Raw genomic sequence first — 20,302 nt, 5'->3', positions numbered from 1 at the left:
CCCACATATAAAGTAGAGGAAGATGGACACGATGTTAGATCAGGGACAGTCTTTCTCAGCAAAAAGAGGAGGATTGGCAGCAGTTAGCTCAGGGCTAATCTTCCTCAAAAAAATAAAAAATAAAGTAAAGATTGAGAACTGACCCAGCTAAATACCCAGCATCTCATCTCAATGAGTCACACTCTGACAGTGGCGTGGACTGTCTGTAGCTCTTGGAATGAACATCCAGGAATGCTGGGCGACCACAGCATCCCTGTGGAGCCCTGAGGACCTGACCACACACACGTTCTACATGCAGGTAGGGGGCGGGGCTCCTGGGTTCTGTGGGCTGTGATCCCTGATGAACACTCCTTCTGACCAAGAGCTGGGTTTGTTATCTGAAGACACTAATGAGACCCTTCACAGAATTATTTTAAACCAATTTAACTGTGTCTATTGATAATTTAAAAAAGCACAAACTTTGTGATAATAAATCTGACCAAAGAACAGGCCGGAGAAGCCAGACAACAATAAATCTCCAGCAGCTTAGGTAAGGGATGAAAAGTGATAAATTAGAAGGCACAACAGTACCGAACAGTAGAGAGGAAAAATAGTGTTGGAGCAAAAACGATTTGGATGCTACAGCTAATTAACAAAGCAGGACCCAAGCGAAGACGCTGAGCGCCAGTTACCTCGCCTCTCCTCTCTCTCTCCAGCATCCTGGCGCTAGATATAATTACTAGCCCATGTGTCCGAAGCCTGCAGAGAAACTGCTTTTTTTATTGCAAGATTCCACTCCTAATTCTCAGGGCTGCATCCTGAGTCATTCCGTCTCCTCTTTCACTGATTACGAACTTGCCCCTCAATCTGCTCTGTCATTCCTTTCAATTTCTAAGGCATAACTCAGAACTTTCATATTGCTTTTATCTAATCTGGGCACTTATTTTTAGAATCAGACCTGAAACAATCTTGTTATTCAAAGTCGTGTTTTGTGTGAGGATGCTCTGGGAAAAGGTTTCCAGCTCTCAGACAATTGTCAAGTCACCTGGGGCTTCGGGGTGAGCCAGAACAAGGCAGGACAAAGCCTTCAGGGATAATCCTGGTCCAAGAGTTCTTTTCACCACCTTCAATTTAGTCATCCCATCCTTTTCCTTTAGGCTGCCCATCTGTAAATTGCGAAGGCCGAACCAGAGGTGTGCTGAGAATCACCAACATTGCTTGGTGATTTGGAGAGAAGACGCAGTCCTCATACAAAGGAATCCAGCAGCCCGTCCACATCACGCCCATTTGGCACAGTTAGGACCATGCAGGGCTGCACCGACTTTTCGCTAAGTCAGCTGGCCTGCCTGGGGGTTGTGCGCCATCAGTAACTGTCTACAGGGCTCCGGGCTGAGTTTGGCCTGTGGAACGGGAGGTGTCTCTGAGAAGGTGTGTGACCCGCGGAGTGAACTTCAACTAGAAAAAAGCAGAGTAGACTCTCACAGGCAGTAGACACAGTAGCTTAAAAATTATATTTAGGTAGCTCCTTCAGATGCTTCTAGGTTTCCGGACTGGTCCTCTAAATCTTCATCTTTTCTCCATTTTCCATATCTCATCTTTCCTTCCCACTCTCCCTCTGTCTCTCCTTCTGTGTCTGTTTGTCCCTCTCTGTTGTACTTTCTGGAGAGTGTTCTCACCTTTGTCTTTAAATGTTTCTATTGACTTCATTTCTATCATATTTTTCACTTCTAAGAGTTTTTGTTCCGAAATTTAAATAATATTATTCTATTTGTCTCATGAGTGTAGTCTATTCTCTCTCTGAGGATGTTAATTAGAGGTTTTTTCCCATTTTCTTCTCCTTGCACAATCTCTGTTTTCTCCAAACTGCTTGCTTCTGTCTGTTCGTTTGATTTCTATCTTTCATGTGAGAAGATTTCTTCAAACAAATGGAGATTCCTTATTGTGTGCTCACATTCGGGAATTTGGGGCTGACGAGTTGACGGGCATTGTGAAGAGCAGAAGTGTCTGGCTGGCCCATTCCATCCCTGAGGGTGCTATCTCCTGGGAAAGATCCCTCAGTCCCCAGCTGGGGGGTGAGGTGTGGCTGCCACACATCTGAGAAGAGGAAAAGCAGAGGAAGTCTCGCCATCCATTCGGTGTGCACGCATCCTCTCACCCGCGTTTCAGACCCTAACCTGTTCCTGGTGTTCCTCTATCTGAGGCCCTCTCTCCTATTCTCTCCAGGAAATAAAGCCCCAGTCTTCTGAGGAGTCGGCCAGGGAAAGCTGGGGTTCTGATGGCTTCTTAATTTTCAAACAATCCTTCTTGGTTTTCTTCCCTTTTCCCTTAGTCAACTTTCCAGAAGCACCTGGAGGGGCTCATTTTGAAGCCTTCCCATCAGAGAAGATTTAATCCATCACACAGGAAACCACACACAACCAGGAGAAACACCACGTGGGCAGTGGCGTTAACTGACCAGTGCCTGTGCCTCGTGTGCCAAGGACCGCTCGGGGGCCTTCCAGGAGAAACCAGGTCAGTTCTTGGCACAGGACTTGTCTGTCTTATGTCTGGGCGGCATCACTTTCCACACTTCCTCTGCTTTCCACCTTCCACAATGTTGTTGCTCCTTCTCTCCTCCTCTCTGCTCCTCATGGATTTATGCCTTAGACTTTATTTGCTGTTGTATTGGTGGGGGCTTGAGGGTGGCCCAAAGCAGTGAAGGTAGCTTTGCTGTGTTTACCTGGACGTCTTCATTCATTCTTTCAAAAACTACTGTTGAGTCGTCCTAGGTGTCAAGCATTACGACATGCTTAAAGGTGGGCAGTAATCCAGAGAACTCACTAATGCTGTGCGCCTGCAGCCTTGGCACACGCTGCCAGCTCAGGGGGCCGTGAGAACCAGAGCAGAGGAAGCCGACCTATGAGGGAAGGTCAGGGAAGGCTTCTTTGGAGAAGCAACAATTGAGAGGAGATATGACTTATGAGTAATAGTCAACAAAGCTATGATTCCTGGAGGTGTGTGTGGGTGGAGGAGGGGGACGAGAGAGAAGAGTCTTCAAGGCAGAGGATAAGCTGGTGGAAGGGCCATGGCGTTGGGGGAGTGTGGTTAGGACAAAGCTGAAGGCAGCGCAGCTGGAATAGAGAGGGAAGCAAGTCAGAAGGGGACCGTGTCTCAGACTGGAGATGGCGTCTCACTTTGGATATACAATGGAGCGTGCGGGCCTCTGCAGCCTGGGCGCTGGAGGGTGACCCCGCAGCCAGCTGCGCTTTAGGAACCATGGGGCACAGAGAGGGTGTGGTGCCTTCCTGTTCCTCTCCAGCCACCTATATGCCCACCAAGGTGCACAGGAGCCTCGTATCCTCATCTGTGCTGCCTTCCGCAATGCCTACAGACTACAACAACCTCTCAGTCTCTTAAACCTTTCGTATTTATGTTTGCATCTGCCTCATTATTGGCGTTTTATTATGTGTGACCTCCTGTTTCAGTTTTGTTTGCATTTATACATGGTCAAAAGCAGAGAATAAGCTTCTTGCAGGCAAAGTTTTATTTATTCTGTGCTCTATGGTGCTAGGCATAGGCTGCTGCTAAACATTGACTCATTTCAGCACGGGATGGTTGAGAGCACTGCTGCTTAAAGTCTGCAAATAGCCCAGGACGCCAGAGGCTGTAAGTGTATTTATCAGGTTCATTGTTTTTATTCTTGCTTTAAATATAACACATCTCTATTCACAGAATTCATAAGGCTTCCTTATATGATAAGTGGTCTCCCCATGTGTGTGGTTTTTCCAACCATTTGGAAACTTGAGAAGTGGAAAGGTTTCCTTTTTTTTCTGTACTCCCTAGTACCACTGTTTTCATATTAGATATTCTGTGAATACATGTGCATTGACTGATTAAGGACAAATAATAAATTAACCAGTCACTGTTAATCTCCCAACCCCTCCCTTGGGAAGCAAGAAGCATAATTTCTGCCTGGTCCTTTCCATGTGCACACATGATCATCACACTTCCCCCAAGACTAAGAGATTTGCTGGTTCCCACATTGTCCAAAATCTCCTTTGAATTCACAAAAAAATCTTGGGGGATGATTAAAGAGTGATGTTAGGAACTGGCAGAAATTGGGGACCCAATGCTATTTAAAATGACAGCAAAGTCACATCTATGACAAGAAAACTGTGCTTATCAGTTATCTCTAGGCCTTGTTGTATGGGAAGTGTGTCTTCAACAAAGACCATATGGAAATAGAGCGTGCACAGTCTCACAAGGATGGAGAGGAACACAGCTCATCTGTGCTCAGCAACTGGTCATTCCCTACAATTAATATTGCTGTTTGTTAATTCTAATATAGCCGAAGTCTACCCACACTACCAATCTCGTTCTGAACACACTTTGTCAAACCACCTCCCAGAACACCATTACTACTCATTTAAGACCTTAGTCCTATTACTCTAAATCCTTTGAAAACACTTTCTTTCTCTGTTTACGACTTTAATTCGTTGTTTACTTCTTTAGTATAGAAATCTTTCCCTTGTGATTTCAGAGGCCATGGCGACCTGTGAAACCAGTGGGAATGCTGGCAACAGTTGGTTACTTTCCTGCAGAGGGCAGCAGTGTGTCCACCCCGCCACCAGACTGCCCGGGTGTGAGTCTGGCTCTGCTGCCTAACCCTCCGCACGCCTGTGTTTTTAACATGTAAAAGGGGCTAACAGTCTCCACATCATAGGCATATTGTAAGCACTCAATGAGGGATATATGAAAAGCCCTTAGAACAAGGTCTGATGTAGAAACCACTATATAAGTGCTAGCCATTTTTTGGTTATGACTGAATACAATTTCTGGGGTCAAGAAATAACTTTTTGAAAACATGGCTCTTTATTTATTTTTTTTATTGTATTTTTTTTAATTTTTATTTTTTTCGGATGTAGATCATATTTCAAATTCTGGATACATTACATCATGTTCACCACCCGAACACTAATTATAGTGCATCCTCTCACATGTGACCCTAATCACCCCTTTTGCCCTCCCCCCTCCCCCCTTCCCCAATGGTAACCACCAGTCCAATCTCCAATGCTATGTGTTTTTTGTTGTTGTCGTTGTTTTTATCTTCTACTTATGAGTGAGATCATACGGTATTTGACTTTCTCCCTCTGATTTATTTCACTCAGCATAATACCCTCAAGGTCCATCCATGTTGTCACAAATGGCTGGATTTCGTCATTTCTTATGGCTGAGTAGTAGTCCATCGTGTATAAATACCACATCTTCTTCATCCATTCGTCCCTTCATGGGCACCTAGGTTGCTTCCAAGTCTTGGCTATTGTGTATAATGCCGCAATGAACATAGGGGTGCAAGTATCTTTATGCCTTTGTGTTTTCAAGTTCTTTGGATAAATACCCAGCAGTGGAATAGCTGGATCATATGGTAGATCTATCCTTAATTTTCTGAGGATACTCCAAACTGCTTTCCATGGTGGCTGCACCAGTTTGCACTGCCACCAGCAGTGAACAAGGGTTCCCTTCTCTCCACACCCTCTCCAACACTTGTTGTTTCCTGTCTTGTTAATTACAGCCATTCTGACCGGAGTGAGGTGATACCTCATTGTAGGAAAACGTGGCTCTTTAAACGATTCAACCCGTTGGTAGGAAAAAAAGAAAAGCACCTTGAAAATAATCTGGATGAATCTTTACATCAAGATTCCCAACCATTTCCCCTTATCTAGATGCCCCTCCACATTCTGCAGATCACTTTTATAGACCCGTAGGAATCTGTTAGGACTCACAGATTTCCTGAGCAGATCTTGTTGATAAAGCCCATGAGAGCATCTATTCCAGCATCTCTGTCTGATTCTATTTAATCCTTTAAATTGGATAGAAAAGAAAATTTTTGCCACTTCTTTTCTGTATGAAAATATTTCATGAATGATGCTACTTTTAGAGAGTATTATATTGGTTGCAATGGACTTTATTTTCAAAGGAATCTTTCTGCAGGTCTGGTTTCTCATGACAAATGTATGATTTGAAATTATTTTCAGGTTGACTTTGGGAAGAAAAAGAAAGCACTGGAACTAAATTAGGAATTTTTCTTTTTGGAGGCGTTCTGCCTACCCCCCCCCCCCGCCCCCCGCCAATAAATACACATGCACACACACACACACGATCATTTTTCTGCAAGGACTGGGAAAAAATTCTTTACCCAAGAGTGAATTCTCTGCTTTATGGCAAAAAGCATTTTTTTTTCTATTCCAATGCTGTTTAGTGATTTGGATTAATTTGGTAACAAATCAGCAATAGACAATTTGATGTAACTAAAGTCAATTTTGTGTGTGTGGGTGTCCATGAGAAGATAATAAGGGCATCTAGGAACTTAAAATGATAAGATCACTTTCATGGAAGATCTTTGTCTCCATGGGTCCGAAAATCTTGACAAAAATAGCACCAGATTCCAAAGAGCCACGCGACCTGGCTTAATGCCGTGTTGTTGATATAATGGGCATCTTGTTATAAACAAGGAGTTGAAAGTGGCAGAGGGCACTTGAAAATAAACAGTTCCAAGAACTAAAAGTTGCATTGTTTATAGCATCTATGAAACACTGGGCATCAAAAGGTGGAAGTCAGACATAACAAGTATCCACAACAATAACATCATCATCGGCAACAGTGAGACTGTCCTTAGTGGTTGTCACTGGGTGGTGAGACCCAATGATAAGGATGTCTTCCTTTTATATTTTTACACTGACTTTGATTATATGAATTTTTATATATTATATTACATATACTTTCATTAATGAACATATATTACTAGGTTAATAAGGAAATAATAAGATATACATCCTTTCCCATCTATTCACCAAAACCATTCAGTGCATTTTTTAAAGACAGTTGAAATAAATTGGGCTAAGCCAAGTAGTGAAAGAAATCAGACAAGGCACTTGGCAATGTCGGGACATCCTCCAGGAAGGCTGGCTGCCCGGAGCATCCTTCTTGGAAAAATTGCTATGGGGGTCCTGGCCCTCAGCTCTGCACCGTTAGAAGCCTGATGTTTTCAGTGCATGGATTTCTCTCTTTCTTAGTTGCACCTCAGCCAAACTCCTAAGAATTGATATATAACTGAGAGAGGCAATTTGTTAATTTTTGATGAGAAATACAACCAGCCAGTTGACCAGAGTGCTCGTGTTAATGAATCAGTGAAGCTACATTGTAATCAGAGGTACCTGCTGAGCTGGATGGAGTTAAGGGAGTGAGAGGTGGAATTCAAACGGGGATGCCCGCCCTGTGGATGGATGGCTTGAATCACCTGCACATGGCAAGGGCAGGTGGTCCTTTGGAAAGCGTGGGTGGACACTGCCTGTATTTTGCCTTTCTGGGCTTCTCTTGTCTGTGTATTGACCTCTCTGTTCAGTCAGTCTTTCTTCAAAAGGATTCAATATAATAGGTCAGATTTCTCTTTCCTACAAAATAATCATGACCAAGTTCCCTCCCTGGACTGAGTTCTCAGCACCGTCAGGTTCTCCGGCCATGTCATTTCAGATCAACACTAGAGCCGTGCCCACAGGGATGACGGCAATGAGTACCATTGGATTTCGCTAACTTGTAAAACATAACAACCTTTCCCTCTTGTCCTCACGGTTCTTGGGGTGAGCGGGGGATGGTTACTTTTAAGCTTGCGTGTGCACAACACATGTAAGTAAGAATTACAATGAAAAATAAAGAAAATACGCCCTTCTAATTTTTGTCTTTCCAAAGCCACATGCTGACTCTGACAGCCCTTTGAGCATCTTGGGCAGTCACCTTTAGCTCCATTCTAGGAACAAGGAGACAACGGCCAAGGTTACATAGCAGGGCATGTCAGCAAGATCATCTCCACCAAGAGGCACAGCTTTCCACTTCCTCACAGGACAGAAACCCTCAGGGTGACTTTCTACCAAGAAATGTCACTTCACTACTTCCAAGCCACCAAGAGCTTCTCCTCCAGGCAGCCCATGTGTTATCTTGATAGTTGACAGGCTGTTTTGTTTGACAAACTGGGACAGTGCACAGTGGATTGGAGCAGGGTTGGCCTGGAGCTGTGGTCCCCAAAGGGTGATCTGAGACCACTAGTGACACACAGGGTCCTCTAGGTATTGTCCCATTTTGCCTCTTAGAATATTTATATTTAGTATGTAATAATGTATAATTTTATTTTGACAGGGGTCAATTATTTGCTTCAGATTATCTTTTGTCTGTCATATCAAAACAGGAAAATAGCACCAACGTTAACTATTACTCTCTGTTTGATGTCAAACAGAACATAAACTGCAGTGGTGTTTCGTAAGGTTGCTGTTCCCAGATAGGACGTGCAGACACACACAGTGAGTAGAGGTACCAAGGTCACCACCTCCAACTTATCAAATCATGCTGTTGGTGCATCACCTCCAACCTCACAACTGTTCAAGGCAGTCCTTACTACGTGCTTCAAAGTGCACTCAACACTAGGAAGGGAAGAAAATCCACATAAAATGAACGGTGTGGCACTCAGTTCATAATTTGGCCAGCGTCTCTTGTTAGACTGAAATACGGGGGCAGTGACATCACAAAGAGACTGGTACGTGTGGAGCCAGAAGAACTGAGCTGGAATCATGGCCGACCACCAGCTGGGTGACCTTGAGCAGGTTACTCCAACTGTGAGTCTCAGTTTTCTCATCTCTGAAGCGGGGATATGACCCACAGCCCATCATCGTTATGAGTACAAAGCGAGTTAGGATAGGTTAAAGTCTCAGTATCAAACACACAGTAAGTGCTCGCTCAATGCCTTTAATGCATTTGTGTGTTCACTCATGCATTCACTCATTCATAAATGAAATAAAGAGATAGGGAGTAGAAAGAAATTTGGGCCTATGCTGGAGCTTAAACAATAGGGTTTTTGAAGACATGCACAGAGGCACATAGACGACAGAAACATAGAAAGTGGAATGAGGGTGTGGGTCCTGCCTGGAGCGATGGGTGTGTGCTGGTAAGGAAAGTTTGGATGAAACAGTATGGAGGCCGAGTGGAGAGAGCCCCAGAAGCTAGATGGTGTCGAGATCTCATGTAGTCAGCAGCAGGGAATTACCGTGGCTTCTGGAGCAGAGAGAGAAGTACAGAAAAGATCCTGGGGCCAGCCTCTGTGGGCTGTACTGGAAGGAGACAGACTCGAGGCCGAGGGAGAAGCCTACCTGTCAAAGGATGTGAAGACACTCACTGAGGTGCTGGGCCACGTTCATGGGTCCTCCCCGCGGGACGTTTCAGGTAGCTTGAGTCCTGGCTGAGCAATCGTTAAATGTGGGGCTCACATCAGCTCTGAATTTGGATTGTTTTCCTCCTTTAAGAAACGTCACCTTCCACTCATGTTGGGCTGTTTGTGGGGGAGCCGGGGGAAGTGTTCGTCGGCATGCCCTGAAAGCCACTCCAAGCATTTCAAAAGGTCAACAGAGATTTACGTCAGGCCATGATGTGGTGAATCAGAGTTAAGATGTACAGAGATGTAAAAACTTGACCTTTTCATTAGTAATTGGGAACTGGTTGTCCCGACTTCTCTGCTTATGAAAAAGCTTAACTCTCTCAAGAGCTCTAGTGCTTCGACACTCCCCGACCAGTGTGGGCACCTTCGTCCACCTTGTCGGATGCAGAAAAGGCAGAGCGCCAGGCTGGGGTGACGTCACTTTCCAGTCCAGACAGCAGAAGCATTAGCTTTGTGTGGCTTCTTCTTCGTCTGGGGGTCGTGGCCAGGCAGTGTGCCAACCTTGCTCCTGAGGGTCTGACAGTGTGGCCCGTGGTGCTGCTGACCACGCGGAGTCCTCAGGAGCCAGAAAGCCTCACCCAAGTAACAGCTGTGTCATCTCCTCGGAATACTGTGCTCCCAGGCTCCAGCCCTTGCCTTGGAATCGGGCTTCTCAAGGAGGAAATGCCACGGCCTATATTCTTTTGAACAATCCATTGTTAGTGGCTCCAGAAATATTTTTAGTGAAAGATACAGCCTGAATTGGCCATATTTTGCAAACCAACCGCCTCCCAGGGAGGGCCAACACTCCCTGCCTGTTTGCTTCATGGCGTTGTAGTCACAACGTAATGAAAGAATGGATACAAAAGTCTGAAAAAGCCTAAAACGCCCTGCCCACTGAAGCTGCTTTGTGGCCTTTGCTAGTGCTGGAAACCCAATGGCAGAAGACAGGTTTCTGCTGCACAGGCATGTGACTATCCAGCTGTGGAAGGCTCTGTGCTCTCCCTTTGAGCCTTGAAGCAGCAGACAGACCCAGCACAGGGCCAAGTCGCCCAGACATGCACATTTTTGGATCTGGTTCTTCCTTGGTCCTTCTTCCAAGAGGGGAGATTCTTGAAAAGAAATCCCTCCCCTGAAATCTGGCTGAGAAGTGGGGATGCTCAAGGGACTGGAGCATGCTAACTGCTCCTGAGGGTTCTGCCCAGCGCCGCACGTGAACAGCCTCTTCAGGAAGTTTCTGCTCAACCCCTGCCTCGTATTTCCTATTTGGCCCACCCCAATGACCCTGTCATCTATAGAGTGCTCCAAAGAGAGTCACTGTGGGGTCAAGAAACATGCGGTCAGGTTAGAGAGTGCTCCCCTTGAGTGTTCACATCAGGACAGGGAGAAGAGACCCAGCCCAGGCTCGTGTCCTGGGATAGGAACCTGTGCAGGCAAATCAGCCAGCTACACACAGGGATGGGGCAGGGGTGGGGACAGGCGGTCAAAAAACCCAGCCCTATGGGTACTGAGTTCAAAAAGGGGGGTGGTCTAAACAGTACAGTCACAGCCACTTTGGGTCACAATTTGGCGGTTCCTTATCAAGTTACACATACATTTGCTGTACCACCCTGCAATTCTACATCTAGGTATTTATTCAGGAGAAATGAAAGCATACGTCCGCATGAAATTTGTATGCAGATGCTCACAGCAGTTTTATCCAGAATAGTCCCAAGTTAGAAACAACTCAACTGTCAAATGGTGAACACATAAACAAATGATGGTATATCCATGCAATGGACCACTCCTCACAGTCAAAAGAATGAGCTACAGATACAAGCAACAAGGTAGGTGAACCTTGAAAGCAGTTATGCTAACGAAGAAGCCAGCCACTCAAGGCTAGGTAAGGGTGACTCCATTTTTAAGACATTCTAGAAAAGGCAAAACCGTAGGGACAGACGCCAGTCAATGACTGCCAGGGACAGCCACAGGGGATGGAGGAGAGGCACGATGGAATACTTTGGAGTGATGGAAATGTTCTCTACCTTGGTTTGTGGAGGACTTCTGTGATTGCACCTATGCGTCAAAACTCGTGGAAAAGTTATTAAGAAGCATGAGTGTTATTATAAGTAAATTATGCTGCAATGAGCCTGTAACTATTTAGATGTGGTTGGTGTATGCTCATTTCTCCACCAGCCTCCCCGCCCCATGGTCTAGACAGCTGCGCCTCCCACTATCCTTGAGTGGCTGCCTTTGTGGTCAAGGCTGCCCTTGATGTTCAGTCTAAGCCAATGTCACCATTGTAAATAATGCAGGTGGCTTTGTGACCAGCGCTCTGTAGGGCCAGTCTGAAGCAGGGAGAAGAGAGGAAGGTGATGTAAAAACAAAACAGTATAGACGAGACAGCAAGGGACACACGTGGCCTTTCCACTGTCCATCCCGTGGCTAGCACCATCCTGGCACATGCTGGGGGCCCAATTATTCTGCGGCAGGAATGGATCACAGAACACCGCAAACGTCAGGCAAGCTCAGCCGTCCAGTGGTGTCGGCCAAATGCATGAGGGCATTTCTCCTTAGAAAAGGTTCTACGAACAAGAACAAAGCTGACATCAGGAATAGAGACACGTCCTTCTCAGAGAATTGATTCTCAGGCCCCGCTGAAAGGGTTCAACATACACGCCTCTGATTTTGTGTGACTTGGAACCGACCCTGTGATTCTTCAACAGAAGATCGTGTGCAGCACAGAGCCCCAAATGCACGCACGAATCAGAATAGTGACTGCACTGCTTATCCCGCTAGGTGGAGCCCACGTCAAACGCCAGTTCGGGCAGGCCTAGACAGGCTAAGAACAAGCATCTTTCTGGGGATGAATTCAGATGACAACAGAGCAGGTGCTCTCCCATCTCCCTGGTGCAGACTTTGATGCTGTGGAGCCTTTGCTGAGCATCATTAAATAAATCTCCAAGAGCGTGAGACGCGCCACTATTTCTCTGAGTCTGTCAAGACGACGAGGAAATTAATGTTTCAGGAGAAACTTCATCACTTGTTTCCAGAGACAGAAGGGTTATTTCTTAGCTCCAACTACAATCCTGGGCATCACTTAGTGGTGACAGCAAGTGAAGGAGGGGGCAAGGCCAGTCGACCCCAGATCCAAACTAAAATCACCTGAGTAACTTTAAAAACTGCTGAGGTCCCATCCTCAGAGACTCTCGTTTAATCGATTTGGGTTGGGGCCCAGGCATGCATCTTCTTACTGGTCAACATTGCTTAATTCCTTCATTAATTTCCTCCAACCATCAATCAGACATCTAGGGAATACCTACTGTGCCGGGAATAATTCAAGGGATATGCACATGCAGTTTAGGACCAATAAGAGCCTGATACAATGAGGAATCATGCATATTTTCACATGAATTTGTTTGAAAATCTTTTAGACGTGCTAGGAGAGTCCTCAAGGACAGCAAAAGATTGAATGGGAAAGGATGGTTGAAACTGGCTCCCTTTGCATGTGGTTAATGGCTTTTCTCCCGCTGCCTAACTTAGTCCTGTCGCTGGAGACCTTCGCTGCAGGAACGAGGGCGAGATCTGCAGAGGCATGTCTGCTGCGGCTTTCCTCGTGCAGTCATGTCTCATCCACTACAACAGCCACGGCATTAGGGACACAGTCCAAGCGTCTCCCAGTGAAAGCCTGCTCTCTGATGCCTTAGAATGTGCGAGAGGAAGGTGTCAGGCAGTACGTGCATAGCGAAAACATTTCTAAACATTCTGCTCAGAAAAATTATGTACCTACAACCAGGTAACTAGCTGTTTAACACGAGGATAAATTACGGTGTGAAATGAGAAGTGTGCTTACTCTAGGAGCTCAGGTAGCTGGCCGGGGATTTCTAGAGGGAGAGGTTTTGACGTTGGGGCTTGAAGGATCAGAAGGATTTGGACACAAGATACACAGTGAGCAGGAAGTTTCTGGAGTATGTGTGGGGGAGGAATGAGGTGAAGAATGGATGGAGCAAAGCTGTGGACGCCTAGGAGCACGTTCTGTTTGGGAGCAGTGATTGGACATCATTGATGTGTCATTCACGGAAGCAGGACTGGCACATAGAAGGCATTGCATGCATCTTCCTTCCCTCCCTCACTACAGGCCAAACTCTTCGATCAGAGCATTCTTTCCCACAGAGACGGGCATGGCTTTAGACTACTTTTAAACTCAGAGCTCCAGGAAGCCATTACAATTGATCAGAGTCGGCATTGAGGATGAAATTTATTTTCTGTCTCAAATGTAGGGAAATTGTGGGGAAGTGTGATTAATAAGATTTGGCCATATTATGGTTGGCCATGGTTCCACCGTGAATAGAGCCTGTAGTGCTTTCCGCACACCAAAGTAGGCACTTAAATGCCTCATCTCATTATTGTACAGTGTTTCATATAGCCTTTACACAAAACCTATGAGCCAGGCATTTTATTTCCATTATACAGAGAGCAACTGTGCCCAGAGAAGCAACTTTTCCATGCTTACATAGGTAGAGAGGCTGACAGGGAGTTTATTCCAAGATCCGTTTGACTCTAAAGTCTATGTTCTTTTGGTAATGTTTGCTAAGAGTTTGTACTTCAGAGGGAGGAAGAGAGAGAAGGAAGGAGGTCTGGAGGGGAAAGGAGGAGAGGGGGCAGCAGCTGAGGGCAGGCTGTACATGTGGATCTCTGAGCTGTCCACAGTCCTGAAAATGTGTGAATGCCAATAACAGTAGGTTTCTCCACGCTCGGTGCCATGGTACAGACACCTACAGTGCTATTTTAAGCATATCTCTTTCTTCCACATTTTGGCTTCCCATTGGTACTTCCCCAGGGTATACAAAGAATCCTATTCTTGCAGCTCTGGCAGCTATGAAGGTAGCTTGCTCTGAAAAGCCAAAGTGTGTCTGTGTGGAAGGTCCAGCAGCAGGGTCCCTGAGGATTCACGTGAAAAGAAATGGCCAGGAAGGAAATGTGGTAATCCACAAGGTGCCGACACTGGCACTGCCCTCGTGAACTCGCTACTTTGAATCTTCTCACGCACCAGGCTCAACTCACAGTGGGACACAGGTTGCCAAAGATTTAATTAGAGGGACATGGGATATAAACATTTGAAGCCTGTCTTCATTTTCCAAGAGAATACCAGCTACCATGATCACAATTAGTGTGGTTCCCGCATTGACTGTGTCTTCCCACATTCCGTGACTTCATTACTCCCCACCAGGCCTCCTAATTGAATCCATACTCCTAATCTTCCCTTTCCTTCAGTCTACTCTATACACAAGCATAAAACTAATTTAAGCCTGCCATTTTCATCACATCTCTCTTCTGCTCAAAGTGTTCAATGTGTCCTTATTGTAAAACCCCATCACACCGGGGTGGTGTTTAGGTCCTCTACACTCCAGGCTCATCTTAAAACTCACCCAACCCTATCTCTACCCATGCGGAATCCCACGTGAACACCCCTGCTCCAGCCTGGCCTGGCATCCCACTAATTCCAGGAGGACGCTGGCTCACTGCGGAGGTCAAGGCTGTTTAATGATTTGCCCAGCCTGGAATAGCTCCTCTCTGTCTCCATCTATTAAAAAAAAGAAAAACTTACTCAACTATAAGGCTCAGATCAAGCCAGACTCCCTTTATGAGATCCTTTGTGATGTCCCTGATGCCCACAACTCGCTCTTCTTTTGTGTTCCCTGTCTAAAATATTCATTTGGGGCACTTAATTATATATTGTTATATAAGTCTGTGTCTTTCCTTCTCAACAAGATTTTGAACTTCTTAAGGATAGCAACCATGCTTTTGTTGCTCAATATGGCATTTCAATAAATATTTGTTGACTTATATTGTCTTTTCTGCTTCCATTGGAGGCAAAACAAGAATGTCTCAAAAATTAACTGCAGGTCAGATTGAGATGAGATAAAAAAGAATTTATTGAGCATGAGAAGTGTAGATAATTGAGGTGATGGTCATCTCTTTGAAGAGAGAAATTAAAATCACATGGGAATTATAATTACCTGAGTGTCATGGAACAAGCCTTAGCTTTGAAAAATTGCTAAAGGGAATTTTATCATTGTAGGGGTGTATCATTGCTCTCCTTATGACAGAAAGGATTTCAGTTGGCTAGAAAGTAAAGTCTGATAATATTTAATTATGAAATTGCAAATGTATACTGGGTACCTTCTACAATATCAGGAAATAATATTCCCTAGCACTCACTGGAGGCAAAATTCTCTGCTGTGCATTTTGCATGTATCATTGCACTTAATTCTTATAACGTGCCTGGGAGTTGGACACTGTTATTATCATCTTTTTAACAATATTGGACTTAAGATCTGTAGAAGTACAACAACTCTCAAGGCCACACACAAAAGTCAGTGGTAGCCTGGGGATTCAAATTCAGGTCTATGTGACCACAGGGCTTAAGTTCTTACCTCCCACATCATGATGGTAGGCAAGGCGCTGGGCACTGTGTGTGTTATTAACCTAGGTACCTATTTTCTAGATAAATGGAATGCTCCTCTGCAGCCCAGCCTATAAAGTTAGAGAGTAATTCCGGACAGAAGGAATCTACGTCTCAGTTTATTCATTTCATAGACACAGACTGCAGCTTCACAAGTCGATCAGAATTTCAAAGGAATAGAATTTTTGTATAATTTGTTTGATGCCTGAAAAATACCAGTAAATATGCAAAGTTAGGGCAACAACATCCACAGAAGACAGCCTGGCGTATAAATAAAAATACCTTCAAACACTTCTCAGTTCCTGTTCTATTGTTACTCTGTTTGCCAAATCCCAAAATGCCAACGCTACCTAATTAAGGGGTCTGCCAAGTTTTTCTTAAAATTGATTTCTACTATGGAAGGACTGATTTTTCTCTAGTCCATATGATTTTCAGAATCATCCAAATAGATATGAGAAATTATAATTATATAGAAACATAATTCTTTCAAAAACACTCAAGTCAAAGGGAAAACTAATTCAAGAAAAAATTCACGTCAGGAAAATGTCAAGAAGCAGCCAAGTCTAGAAAACGCTTCTATGAAAACATACAATGCACCTGTCATAGAGAACATTTAGCTGGCTATCATCTCTGTCACAGAAGATTAGTTAACTTGTTGAAATTCTGATATAAAACTTGGTGAAACACTATGTTGAAAATAACCAGCTTTAATTCTTGTTTAATCAACAAATTTGTGTAAAAGACACGTCTTTTAAGAATACAGTTTTTGAAAATTTAGTATGTGAAAGTCAACAAACCTATCCCGAGGCTGTAGATCTCTGAATAGACGAGAATTCAGCTGTCTTGGGATTCTCACTATAACTCCAGTATAATGAGAATACAGCCAAAAGGATCCTTCCTACCTGGCTCCAGCTACAGAGGTCCAAACTGTAGAAGAAGGAAGCTAAGCATGGGACAGGAGGACCTCTGTCTGGCTCGTGAAAGAGACAGAAAAGAGGGTATTCCTGTTGTTAGTGCCATCAAGTCTATTCCAACTCCTAGCCACCCTGTGCCCAGCGGAGCAGAGCCCCACCCGGTTTCTCTGTGCCATCCTCTCACCTTCCAGCTTACATCAGACAATGCTCCACTGCTAATCACAGGGTATTCACGGCCAGTTTTTTCGGAAGTGAGTGGCCAGGTCCTTCTTCCTAGTCTGTCTTAGTCTGGAAGCTCCGCTGAACCTGTCTACCACGGGTGACCCTGCTGGTATTTGAAATACCAGTAGCACAGCTTCCAGCATCACAGCAACACGCAGCTGCCACAGTGTGACAACCAACAGATAGGTGGTGTGGTTCCCTGACCAGGAAATAAACTCAGGCTGTGGGGGTGAGAGCCCAAATCTTAACTTCCAGACCCCCAGGGCTGGCCAAAAGAGGATATACTCTCCCCCAATTTTCTGCCATGGGCAAAAAGGAAGGAAACCATAATCCAGAGGGCACTGGAAAACTAATTTGACCCTTCTCTGGGGCTCGTTGGAAAGCCTGAAGCTAAGAAGAAATAATCTCATCCTGCAGGTTGGATGGCTTCCGGTCTGAAATGAAGAATTTAGGGGCAAGAATGATGCAAGGAGGGGCGAAAATTTGTGAAAAAGGCACAAATCTGCATCTTCAGAAGTATCAAGGAAATCTCTTAGTTTCTGTGTACTATGAGTAATGTAAATTTAGATATTTTAACAGAGCTTTATTTTTATTTTAAAAAGGCAGTTGTGCTTTCCTATCTACCTTAAACCCATCCATAGCATAAGCCTTAAAAGGCGGGCTGTGTTCTTCTCCCGCCTTCTGGTGGAGCCCTGGCACCAGCGACCATGTGAGAGGCCGATAAGCTCCTTGTGGTGCTGCAGTTGCAAAACTTGAGGCCTAAAGGCTCCTCCAGTTCAGAGATCCACTGTCTCATTAACACAAATAAGTTCTTGACAACATTGGAAATTAATTAATTGGTTCATTTTCCATAAACAATCTCATGACAAAGAGGAAGAGTTGGGTGGTGGGGCAATGCCATTTTTGGAGACGCTGTGTCAGTTTATGTGGTGATGGGATGGGCCATAGTCTTCCCCATCCACCAGAGGTCGTTTCCAGCAATTGTAACAAGTAATCTGCCACATCTTTCAATCGTGTAAGAGTGCTCAGAAAAGAAAGAAATTAGCACCACTAAAAATCTGATACTCATGGCTATAATGTAACCCCAGGGGACTGTTGATAGGATGGGGTTTGGAGTCAGCCAGGCTTGGGCTGGGGTTGCAGCTCTACTGTATACAAGCTATGAGACGTTGAACAGTTACTTAACCTCTTGGAGCTCCCACTGTGAAATGGGGTAAGAATGTTTTCCTTGCAAGGCTGTTGTGCTGGGGTAAAGGTGCATGACAGTCAACCGATAAATGATGGCAACTATTATTACTATTTTAAAAATTCCAAAAGCAGCTCATTATATGTTGGCATCCTCTATTATCATCATCAACATGAGCACTGAAACCAAGTCTTCAACACAGACTACCTTGTCCTTAGGTTTGCAGCTGGTCTGGCAAACTCTCATACCAGGTTCTCAGAATCCATTTCTCCTTATTCTGACTGATGCGGTAAAATATTAGCACAGTGCGTTAAGCATAAAATGCTTTTAGAGTTTTGAGTTTCACAAATTTATGTAAGACGGAATAAAATATCCATCATCTACAATAAATTCTATTGTTCCCAGAAGGGGTAGATAAATCTCAAGGCATAATTATGCTCCTGCCTGCCGTGACCTTTGAAGATGCATATCTGCCTGAAAAATAATAGAATAATTCCTCCTTAGTGAAAAATCTCCGAGTTTCTATTTGAAATATGCTTTAAATAAAATAATGCCTATGGATACTTTATTTTTACTACAGTGGGTCATCTTCAGTTTCATTGGGCTTGATTTTCCTAACAGTCCAACAGAAACTATTCATCACATTTTGCTGCATATCTACAAGCATCTTTCGTTTGTCTGAAGTCCAAAGGAAATTATTTTCCCCATGTTTGCTTTCTGAGGACATACCCATATTCTACCTAAACTTAGTAGAAAACGGACTGTGGTCGTTGTGTACGTTGATACTGTGATTAAGGCTCTCCTATGAAATAACACTTTTTAGCACCTCCTGCTGTTTGTTTAAACATGCTTGGGAAAATTAGGATGGCTCCACCTGAATATTCACAGGAACCTTCACAACACTGCCAGCAGCACAATCCAATTTCTTTGAACATTTCCTAAGCACCAAACCTTTTCGAAATACGGTGAAAGAAACCATGGGAGGCATGAAGGAGGAGGAAGAGGTGAGGAACAAGAAGGCTGTGGTGGCGGAGGGGGCACGTGGTTACAGGAGGGGGGGAGGGAGGGAGAGAATGTGGAGGAGAGGAGGGGGAAGGAGGAGGGGAGAGAAAGAAAGAATAAAAATGAAAACAATAAAAAGCCGTCTCTGCCCGAGGTTCCGGTTCTGTGATGGTTTTTCCACGTGTCCAACTCAACAAATGGCTTCACCAAATCTCAACCATGTCTTACTGCCTTTGGACTCCACAGAAGAGCTACTGATAATGCACCCCTGTGTTGTGTGAGTCTGTCTACCCAGCACTGAAAACCCTACACAATCACACTTGTTCTCGTGTCTTTCCCTCCCACACAGACTTTTGAGTCCCAAATCATGCATTTTTGAGAGACGGGTGAGCTCAGGGGTGCCACCCTCTCTATGATGTATATAACCTAGGTGGCCCTAGGCAGGATTGCACCTGATTGCAAAGCACAGTTCAGGGGAAAACACTTGTTCTCCAGGATCTAGAGTGTAAACCTGGGAATCAGAGCAGGAGGTGGGCAGGGTCATTCCAGAAAGTGAGCTTCACAAATGGGCAAGTACTGGACTCAAGTGGCCCCCTGGCCCTTGGTGTAGTCACCTAAGGAGGCGTCACAGAGGTCCCACAATATCAGGACCCTTCGCTGCCAAAAGTCAAGATGCCCCATTTCCTGCCCTGAGAATTAAGGAACTAGTCAGTGTTCTAGGCTTTGCTTTGGTCTGCAGGTTTCTAATTAAAAGAAAATGAAAGAACCATCTTACCCATGAGGAATTTTGCTCAGGACATAATATCCAGTATAGGAGTGTTGATATATCTGAAACAGACAAAAAGAAAAAAAAAAAAAGAAGAAAAGCAAGCATTGAGACAAAGGCAGTGACTATGATATTTTTCAAATCACTATGAATCCTAATAAGCATCAGTGGACCAAAAGTACTTAATCAGGAGACCTGGTGGCAAAGTCTTTTATTTATTTAGGAAGTTAGTTTGCATATCCTGTTTATGTTATTTCCTTAATTTGCACATAGTTTACAGGGCAGCCACAGGCTTGATGTCGTCTCCTTGGTTACCTGGTTTGTGATTAGATTGGGGCACAGATTTCCAGCTCAACTAAATGGAGCACAGAACTAACGAGGACATTGTGGTCATAGAGGCTGTCAGACCGTCAGCTAGACCCAATGGGACAGTAAGACCCTTGTACTGCAGGAGTTTCCTATAAATTATGGCAAATTCCATTGTGCATCCTCAGTGAGTTGCAATACTGTAGCCAACGCAGGCTTAATTGGACAAACTCTTGTCCCTTTGTACAATTTGATGTATATCTTT

At 44.6% G+C, this 20,302-nt stretch overlaps 1 protein-coding gene across 6 annotated transcripts in view; it reads right to left on the bottom strand.

Annotated features, from left to right (window-relative positions):
- DPP6 (dipeptidyl peptidase like 6) overlaps positions 1–20,302 on the bottom strand; it is a 986,698-nt gene that overhangs the window by 199,843 nt on the left and 766,553 nt on the right. For all 6 annotated transcript variants that reach the window (XM_070265304.1, XM_070265306.1, XM_070265308.1 and 3 more), the window contains one exon: positions 19,741–19,793. In XM_070265304.1, the coding sequence (XP_070121405.1) occupies positions 19,741–19,793 (53 nt within the window). The remainder of the gene's footprint in view (positions 1–19,740; positions 19,794–20,302) is intronic.

The sequence above is a fragment of the Equus caballus genome, chromosome 4, assembly GCF_041296265.1.
Source record: "Equus caballus isolate H_3958 breed thoroughbred chromosome 4, TB-T2T, whole genome shotgun sequence".
Taxonomy (NCBI): domain Eukaryota; kingdom Metazoa; phylum Chordata; class Mammalia; order Perissodactyla; family Equidae; genus Equus; species Equus caballus.
Note: the sequence above shows the minus strand (reverse complement) of the source record. Positions and strands in the feature narration are given on the sequence as shown.